A 10657-nucleotide genomic window follows, 5' to 3' on the forward strand; every position below is an offset into this window, starting at 1 on the left:
CCGCCTACTGCCACGGAAGCGGTATGTCTTTTATTATATTTATCGTTGTCTTTTAATTAAGTTTTATTTGTTGTTATTGTATTTCATCTTCTGTTTTTTGTTGTATGCAGTGGATGGGAAAGATAATGCAAGACGTTCAGAAACTCTCTCTTGAGAAGGACAGCATGAGTGCAACAGGGAGAGCTGTTGTTGATAGTCTGGAACAGACCCTTGCGCAGTGGGAGTCGTCGTCGAGGAGGGATTACTGATGGTTATTGTATTTTATTTATAGAGCATTATGTTGGACATTATGTTGTAAAATTGTAACATTTTAGATTGTTCTTTTAGCTTCCAACTTAAACATATTATCAGTGCTGTTTTTAAATTTTGATATAACCGTTCGTGGATCCGCGCAACTTACCCATGCAACATATAGAATGCAGTAAGAAATACAATATAAAATATTAATGTTCTCATTAAAAGAGCAACGTACAAATAAGATTACAAATAAAGAATGTAAACAAGAAAAACTAAAATGCAGCTAGGGTGTTCCATTCGTGGATCCGGTCATTATATAGCGCATCCCAACCCTCTACGCTCGCTGTGCGAATGTTGTACCACCGAGGTATAATCGGTGGCACCGGAAAATTGGTTGACATGTCTAGTCGGATGAAATGTCTGTATGACGACCCAAGAAACGCAATAGCTAGCTCTCTGACCGGTGTGGTGACAGTCTCACGCGACCGCCAAGGGAGAACCGTGGTACAAGGATAATAAGCTTAACTATGCACTCCCAGGCCGAAATGCATGACTGCGCATTTGTAAATGTTTGCAACGGCAAACAGATCTAGGGGCGCGTCAAAATAATGATTTTCGCCGCAAGGTCCACCTCCCCACCGGATACGCCGGAGAGCGCCATCCAAGTCATCCTGGTACACATGACGATAAAAATTTCGGTTAGAGGCAATTTCGCTGTACATCAACTCACGCACCAAACCGTAGTTGTCTTCGCCCATTTGAAAAACATCAGCCACGACCCGGAATCCGCAGTTACCATCTCCGATTACATCATTCCACCCTTCCAAGTACGACATGATGATCGCAGGTATCCTTTCCTTGTACGGAAACTGATCAACATCGTTTCTTCCTATTCACCAAATAATTAATTATAGACAGTTAAGAAGACAGGAGTAACACTTTAAAACTATGTGCAATAAAAACAACCAAAACGTACCAGTTCTCAGGGGCATATTCACAGACGATGAAGATTGACTACGACTAGATGACGATGTCCGACCACGAGAACGACCACGACCAAGACCACGGATATACTCAAACGCACTCCTGTTCCGCCGTTGTCGACCTCGAGGATGGTCAACTCCTTCGGGTTCCTCATAATCTAAGTTAGACGGGTGGAACATGTCATGAAGCACATGAGTAGCGTCACGAATAATAGAAGGATGGCTGGAGGACACTCGGTCGTACATCGAACGGAACTGCTCCAACTCTTCCTGTTCACGGTCGGCCGTTTGATTGTCTGCATGCTCACCAATAACAAGCGTCCTCCAGAATGAATGGACCTGATCAACATGTAACGACGCCCTTTCTTCTGTAATAACGCGATGAATGGTGCATGCGCAAGGTAATCCATGAGTTACTGAAATAGTACACCCACACCGAGTATACACTTCGTCAGCCAAGTCCCTCACCCTGTTCAGCTCAGTGAGAATCAACCCCAAGCAGTAGTGCGACACACGACCATGGAGAATCTTAAATATAAAATGGCTATACATCGTACCATGTCGTCGTCTGGAGTCCTCTAGAGAGTTCCTGATGTCGTTCTTCTGAGTTTCAATTGACTTGTTCAGTCTAGCGAACAGTGTATCCAAAGCAGCGGTCGATGAATCAATCCAGTCCTTGGTAGCTCTATGAGCGCTCTCAACTCTACATGTTGTAGTGTTCCCAAAATGAAGTACCTGGTTTGTCCAATATTTGACAAACTTTTCCCTGTGAGGGACCCATTGATGCATCACATAGTCCACCAGTGCCGGACACCACTGATACGAATCCCTGAAGTTAGCCAATGCTCGCTCATACGCTTCCTCTGTGGTAGCCTGTAGGATCTTCCGCCACTTACCATTCACCAATCTCTCTGCCATTTCCAAATTCTTCTTGAAAAGGTTGTAGGCTTTCACTTTCACGCAGTTGTTGATGTGCCATGTGCACAATAAGTGGTTCGATTCGGGAAACAGCTCTGCTATGGGGGCAAAGAGACCTCCCTCACAGTCGCTGACGATGGCTGCTGGATGAACATTAGGCCCGATGTAGTTTCTCAGCTTCTCCAAAACCCAATAATAACTTGGAGCCGTCTCATCCCTGATGATTGCATGACCAATCAGAAAGTTCTGGTTCGTTGGAGCCATCCCAACCATCTCAACCAGAGGGAACTTGTACTTGTTTGTCTTGTACGTTGAGTCGATCAAAATCACAAATGGCCAAGACTTGATCATATCAGCACAATCAGGATGCACAAGGAAAAGATGAGTCACCTCCGCTGTATCTTCATCAGAATCAAACCAGAACAGGTAACCACGTGATTGTGCCTGGTGTAGCAGCTGCTGTATAGGGTTCCTTCCCTCTGACCGTTCAAACCTGAGTTGCTGTCTGACGTTGTAGATGTGTCTTCGGTTTGGATGGTCTTCTGGAAATTTCTCTAACACAGATGCTAATATTTTAGCAGGCTTCACTTGAGCATCACTCATTTCTTTCACAACTAGTTTCGCAGCAGGACTTAAGCCGCTCAGTTGTCGATGACCCTCTTCATATACTATCATCTCATGGTTGTGATACCCCCATTTAGAGTAACCTATCACTTCCCAACCGTCACGACTCCGTAGTTTTCGAACCTTTACTCTGAACTCACACCCACAACCTTTCCGCTTTGTGTCAAACCGAGTGGCTGTACGAAAATCTCTTTCTTCTCTTTTGCGATAACGGTCACATCTCAAAATGCGATCCATTCTACCATCCCGTTGAGATTTATGAGTTGCTACTACCAAGCAAAATCCAGCTGCAATTGCAACCTGTTTTGCCCAATCAATCGCCTGTTGAGCTTCTTCGAATGGACCATCATGTCCAAATATCTCACTGTAATCATTTCCGTCTCCACCATATTCCTGCATCAATTATATATTACAATAAATACATTTAACGGATAATACATTTAATTTCTATATTTCCACATAATTAACACAAAAAAAAACATAATTATATATAATCAAACTTAATTTTTATAAAAACCCAATTCGAATTTTCAAACTAAATTTAAAAATATACCATTTCGAATTTTCAAATTTAATTTTAAAAAAACCTATTTCGAATTTTCAAATTTAATTTACAAAAAACCCATTTCGAATTTTTTTAAAAAATCATTTTCGATTTTTTATTTTCACAAAAAAATTAAATAAAAAACAACAACAAAATCAAAAAGGAAAAAATAAAAATTAATTATTAAAGGTGGCGTCTGCCAGGGCTGCCACAGCCACTGGACTGGCGCCTGGCAGGGCCGCCTCACCCAGTGGAGTGGCGTCTGCCCAGGACGCCAGTCTGGTGGTCTGGGCGCCTGGGCTGGACGCCACTCTGGTGGTCTGGGCGTCTAGCCTGGACGCCACTCCGGTGGTTCTGGCGTCCGGCTTGGACGTCCAGGCTACGGTTTGGGCGTCCACCCTAGGCGCCGGAGCCACTACGACGGTAAACCGTGAATTTTAGCGGTGACTTACCTCGTTTTCCGTCGACGACGACGTACCTCCGGCGTCCCCCGCATCTCCGGCCTGCCATCCGGTCTCCCCCGGCGAGCCAGTACGGCTCCACATTTTTTACACCGAGATTATCTCAATTTTAGCAAAAGGGCATAATGGTCAAATCATAACATATTTGTGGGCTTTATATGGTAAATTGCGGGCGATGTTTAGCGTTTCACAATAATTTCCTTAAAAAAAATAAAAAATAAAAATAAAAATAAAAATCCCTTTTTACTTAATATATCAACCGAAATTATTAAAGCAAAGACTATGATTAAATACCATAATTTAATATTCTCAACAAATATATAGACTTATTAAACTCCCACTTTATTAATAAAAAATCCCTTAAAAAAAATTACTCGTAATTCAACACGTAGACCGCGTCTATTTATTTAGACCACTTAAAAAATTCCACCTCAAAAAAAAGCCGTTATATAAATACCCTAAAAATAACCAAAAACTAACAGACTCTTCCCCCTATTTTCTCTCTCCTCTTAACACTCTGTTTTTCTGAATAACAATGGGTCGTCCTCAAAAAATGAAAAACTTAGTCGGAATTTTCAAAGACAAAGTTTCTCTTATCAAAGCCACCCTTTTATTTTCCTCTAAACCAACCACTTCCTTTCATATTGCGGTCTTACGCGCCACCACGCACCGCCACCCTTCCGACCCGCCCCCGCTCGACGCGGTTTTATCTTTGGTTAATCATTACCGCCCTTCTACCTCCGGTGTTTTAATACACGCGCTACTGCAACGTCTTCATGGGACCACCAGTGTCTACGTGGCACTCAAGTGCTTGCTCACGCTCCACCACGTCATCATTCATGGTTCCCCTGCTTTGAAGGAGGAGATCTTGGGTTATTCTACTGGACCGTTGTTGAATTTGTCGGGGTTTAAGGATGATTCCGGGGGTGACACGTGGGAGTTGTCGGAGTGGGTGAGGTGGTATGGTGACGTCATTGATCACGGTGTCGGGTTGTCGCGGCGGAAGAACAGGGGAGGAGGAGAGAGATTAGGGTTGTTGATTAATATGGTTGAGGTGATTTGTGGGGCCCCTGAAAGTCTCCATTATCAAAGAATAAGTTTGATTTATGAAGTAATTAAGCTTGTTGGAGAAGATTATCGGATGATTATGAGAGAGATTAATGCTTTAATCAATCAATTTGGGAAGAAAAGAATTCAAGATTTGAGCAATGATTCAATTGGGGAATTGTTAAATGATTTAAAAAGACTCCAAAATTGCCGGGAAAAATTGGTTTTAATGTTCTTGAATAAGAAGAATGATGGGGTTTGGGAATTGATTGAGGAAGTGAGGAAAGATGTTGAGGAGGTTAAGGAGAGGAGAGAGAATATGAAATTGTTGAAATTAGAAAGGAGTGAGTCGACTCGGGTGGCGGAGAACCGAGTTGGTGAGTTGATATCGGTTTCGGTCGTGCCACCGCGGCGGAATAGACGGTGGTTGGATGTTGAATGGAATACAATGGTTGCTTCTTATGGTTGAGTTTTGGTTAGTATTGTCAAGGTTGGTTTCTCAAGTGTGAATTTGGAGATTGGTAGTTAGGTCATTTTTTGGAATATAAAATGTGTATATTTCTCATATTTTTTGATGTACAAAAACACAGAAACATTCCTTTGGTTTTTTTAATTACTTAGCAAATAAGGAAAATAATTAGGAATAAGTCAATAATAAGAGAAGAAACTGTTGTTCAAGTCAGTGTCTTTTTTGTGATTATTTCCTGATATGTGTCAATGTGTGAATGGATATAATGTGTTTTCTAATAAACTTGTGTTATCTTTGATTTGCTTCTTACTGAGTTGGTGTGAATATGGATACTGGTGCTGATGTCAATTGAATGACTTGGAAATAGACACATGATTCTAATTCAATGAGCTTGAAATCTAGAAGCTCGCGATCCAAACGTGTTAATTTTGATGTTTTTATAAGCTAAAAATGTTATTTTTAAGAGCGTGTTCAGTAAAATGAGTTGTTTTATCGTCGGTGACTTGATGTCACTTTATGACTAAAATTGAGGCAAATGATCCTAATTTGGTGTTAATGAGTTGAGTTTGAGATCTAGACATATCAATTTTATAGCTTTCTTATCCATGATATCTTATTTCTATACCTAGTGTGCAGATTTTAGATCTCAATTACATTAAAAGAACATTAGAGAGTAATACGATGGCTAAGGTCGATATAACAAATTAAAAGATATGTGGAGTACAATTACACAAGAACGATCTAGGACTATAATAAGGGAAAATTTTGATTCAATGTCGTGTTTTAAAAAGTTAAATTTAAATAGACCTTCCAATAATACAAGGTTGAGGTAAATCAAATTTAATACCATACGTCCATATCATACTCCTAAGAAGTTCGAGTATTAATAATACAGTAGGAAGATAAGAATAGTATTCTGTGATATGAATGTCAGGAAATCGTAATGAAGAAGCATATACAATTACACAGCAGGAATCTAGGAACATTGTTCGTAACTTCGTAAGGTTTTAGTAGTACGTAATGAGATAGACATTTATAACACAACAAACTTGAAAAATCCGTATTAGAATAATTTTTAGCAAAAATCCAATCATATATCTACTTTGAATATACATGCAACTAAAGTCAAATTAGAAAATGATTTATTTTATTTTACAAGAAGAAGAATAATACTGTGTATTATTATTGAATAACCACATGACATTTACAATGATAATAAAGATTTGTCTCGTATTGAAAAAGAAAGCAAAGAACTTTCAATTTATAACCCAATTTTTATTCCAATCGAGCTACTTTTATTGTCAATTGGTTTTAAAATGACACCTCGCTGTGGGCTTTTGTTTGTGTAATGAATCCCGCACTAATGCACTATCCTTGTTTAAAAAATAAATAAAAAAAATGAACGAAATGATGAGTTGCAGGAGAGATATGAGCATTAAGAAATTTATGATTATCCCCAATTAACGGTGTTTAATTTTCTAACTTGGTTGTAACAAACAATATAGTTTCTGTTTGGGTCCAATTTAGTCAAAATTGGGCCTGAGCACTAAATGATCCAATTAAAAGCCCAAGGTCAAGGTTCAACTCTCCAATTGCTCAAAAGTCAAAAGTCAGCCCACAAAGTAAGCCAATTGGGCTAAAGCCCAACCTCTCCAAATATGATGAGGTATAAAAGCCCTCATATTAACACATTCAAGGAGAGAGTCATATTCTTACATAAGACATCTCATAACATCACATACGAGACACAACAACACATGCATCATCACATACATTATCTCATACACGGATTATTCCAACTCATATGCTCATTCTTGCATTGAGAAATACTCCACAAAAGCCTCAAGCTACAAACTCTCTTGCATAGTGTCTTCCTTTTTACACATTGTACTGACTTTAGCATCGGAGGGGCCTTCCTCGGAAACACCCCCGAGGCTAGTTTACGTGTGTTCACTGTGCAGGAAACCTTCGGCCCAACACAGCTTGGATCGAATCCAGTCTTCTCCATTTTAGTGGACCTTCGGCAAGGTCCCATTGTTTTCAACCGAAACAATTTGGCGCCGTCTGTGGGGAAGACTTTCAAAAATCTTTAAGCCAAATTCCTAACCAAGATCATCTTGCAATTGTCTTAGCAGCCATGGCTAAGAACCGCAAGAGCAAAAGCCTCCGTCAAGGAGCGGGCGAAAAGCCTAAAACCCCTACACCATCGCCCTCGCCGGACCGGAACTCTCCCAAGGGTGCCGGCTCGGGGGGAGGATCACACAAGGAGGATTCCCTATCTCCTATAATGCATGACTCTCAATATAGGCCGGACCACTCTCGGTCTAGCAGGGGTCAGTCTGATCATAGGACATATTCAGTGTCCCGAAGCCAACCATCGGCTGCACGGCCTCATGCCCACACTCGGCCGGAGACCCCTTTGACGGGGCCCAGTTCGGAAGAGGTGGCAAGAGCGCTGGCAGTACTCATGGAGGCAATGAGGGCACAGAATATGCCACCGCCTCGTGATCGAACTCCTCCGCATACCCGGCATCAGCGGAGGAAGTTAGACCATGACGGTGGGAAGCTTCCTTCCTTCCGGGAACTGGAAGAGTGGGAGGAGGATTCTTGGAAAAATGAAAAACAGAGGAAGAAGAACTCTCAATTATTTAAAGGATCCTCATCCTCAAGACCAGCAGCGCATAAGAGCAGCAGCTCAGCTTCTCGGCCAGAATCTACTCGCCGGGAACCTGAGACTGCTCGCAGAAGCGTCCTTGACCGACTCGGCGGCCAGGAACCGAGCGTGCGTAGTCGCCTCACGTTCCCTGCAGCCGAGGCCCAGACTTCCCAGCCAGGGACGAAAACCACTCCTACCTCTCTGAGAGGGCGGAGCGCGGTCCCTTCGGCCAGGAACAAGGGCAAGGCCATTATGCTTCCCGCTAGTTCACCATTCGAGCAATGGATACTAGAAGAGCGCGTACCCACGGTTAAAATACCGTCGCATATCACATATGACGGGACCACGGATCCGAAGGACCACGTGGCCTCGTATGAGGCTCATATGCATCTTTGCCCCAGATCCGAGGCAACTTGGTGCAAATATTTCCCAACCACTCTCAAGGGGGTCGCGCAAGCGTGGATCTCCAAGGGAGTAAGGCAAGGCTCCATAACAGGTTGGGATGATCTGTCCTCCAAGTTCAGGAGCAAGTTTTCCACGGCAAACCGCCGAGAAAAGACTACCGCAGAGCTCATGGGTCTGCAACAGGGGGAAACCGAAAGCCTCCGAGACTACCTGACCCGTTTCAGTAACGAGTCATCAAGCGTCTCTCAGCTGGACCAGGGGCTAGCTGTTTTTTGCAATGCAGAATGGCCTTCAGCCAGGAAAATTCCTAGACTTCATGGTCATGCATACCCCGCAGACCTTGGAGGAAGCTCTTAGTGCTTCGGATAAGTTCATCCGAGCCGAAGAATGGAATAAAGCAAAAACCCAACCTCAATCCGGGGGAGGGAAACAGAGGCAAATACCCTTGTCTGAAGGCCAAGGCCATAAGGCAAAGGGAAAATCAAAGGCTCCGGAGCCATCTCCGGCCAGCGACCCAAAGAAGGACAGGTTTGCCTCATACACAGGCAGATACGAGTCCTACACTCCGCTCTCTCTTCCACGCGCCAAAATTTACAGTGTGACGAAGGAGGAGCAGAGTTACCGAAAGCCGAGACCACTCCCAGAGTGGTATCAGCAAAAAAATAAAAATCAGTGGTGTGACTTCCACGAGTCTTCGGGCCACAACACTGAGGAGTGTATCCAGCTGAAGGACCAGATAGAAGACATGGTCCGGAAGGGATACTTGAAAAAATACATCGCGGATCACCGCGAGAAAAAAGAATCCGAGAGGTTAGCAAAGGACTCTCGGCAGGACCTTGATTTCCCCCGGAAAAACAGTAAAAAACCGGAGGGGAAATTCCCTCCGATCAATGTTATCTCGGGAGGAATATACTCTCGGAGGGAGCACAAGCGTCACCTTAGAGCTTTGACTCACCAGGTGAACAACGCTGACATTCAATCTCCCCAGTCGCCGGTGCCGAACATGACGTTCACAGCCGCCGACTGCCGGGGGATTATGTTCCCTCACGAGGATCCGTTGGTGATCATCGCCACGGTGGCCAACCACGACGTCAGTAAGGTCCTTGTTGACGGTGGCAGCGGAGCAAACATTCTGTTCCGAAAGGCCTACAACCAAATTAAGCTGAAGCCCAAGCACCTTACGCCGGTACCCTATCCGGTATCCGGGTTCAATGGGGCTTCAACTTATCCAGATGGGAAGGTGACACTTCCTGTCACCATCGGTTGCGATGAGGCAGCCCGGAACGTCATGATTGAGTTTTTGGTCATCGACGCTCCTTCAGTGTACAACGTGATTTTGGGGAGACCCATAATTCACGAGATCCAAGGGGTCGTCTCAACTTATCATCAGCTGATGATTTACGTCTCAGACGCCGGCTTCCCCGAAAGGATACAGGGCAACCAAAAGGACGCCCGAAGGTGCAACTACCTCAAGCCATCCAGTAGTCGCCCAGATGACGACAAGGATGAGGAGGAGAAAGAAAAAGAAAGAGAGCCAAGCACAAAAAAGCCGAAAGGCCTAAGTGCTTCGGCCCAAGGATCAGTGCCCAGGGAAAAAGGTCCCGAAAGGGAAAAGGTTGACTCTTCATCTGAGCCGAAAGACTCAGAGAGCCAGCCGAAGAACACAAAGACTGGGACACCTGCTGACATTGGCAGCAGACCAGATTCTGAAGAGTCCAGTCCATCGGCAATGGACATGGACCAACAGACTGAAACAGTTGAGTTAGCCGAAGGAGATGCTGAGAAATGTGTAACAATCGGGATGGACCTTGATCCTAACACCCGTTGTGAACTTATTCAGCTCCTGCGGGATAACAGAGATGTGTTTGCTTTCTCGGCAGCTGATATGCCCGGGATAAGTTCAGACCTCATCTCCCATAACTGAAGGGTCCATGCAAGGCCTCTCAAAATTGGGGATCTTGTCCTTCGGAATGCTGCTGCAGTTCAGAAAGGCCGAATCCATGGGAAGCTCTCAGCTACATGGGAGGGACCTTATGAAATTTATGATGAGCTTCAGCCAGGGACATACCGACTTCGGCAGTTGGATGGAACTGAGTTGAAGAATCACTGGAATGCTGATGTACTGAAAAAATACCATGTGTAAACCCTTCGGGGCAGAACAATCTTTGTAAGTACATTTTGAACTAATGACAGGCCTTGGAGCCGCCATTTATATAAAATTTACAACTGTTTATCCTTTCAAAATTTTCTTTGTTCTATCTACTCTTTGAGGGTTTTTTATTCAGCCTCGTCTGAAGCCTTCGCCTTCGGGTA

General features: G+C 43.7%; 1 protein-coding gene across 1 annotated transcript; it reads left to right on the top strand.

Annotated features, from left to right (window-relative positions):
- Positions 1–3984: 3984 nt before the first annotated feature.
- Positions 3985–5592, top strand: LOC110706651 (putative clathrin assembly protein At4g40080). Its single transcript, XM_021884600.1, has one exon. It carries the CDS (start codon positions 4303–4305, stop codon positions 5281–5283), a length of 981 nt encoding a protein of 326 aa, XP_021740292.1. The 5' UTR covers positions 3985–4302; the 3' UTR covers positions 5284–5592.
- The last annotated feature ends 5065 nt before the right edge of the window (positions 5593–10657 follow it).

Source organism: Chenopodium quinoa, unplaced genomic scaffold (genome assembly GCF_001683475.1).
Source record: "Chenopodium quinoa cultivar QQ74 unplaced genomic scaffold, ASM168347v1, whole genome shotgun sequence".
Taxonomy (NCBI): Eukaryota; Viridiplantae; Streptophyta; class Magnoliopsida; order Caryophyllales; family Amaranthaceae; genus Chenopodium; species Chenopodium quinoa.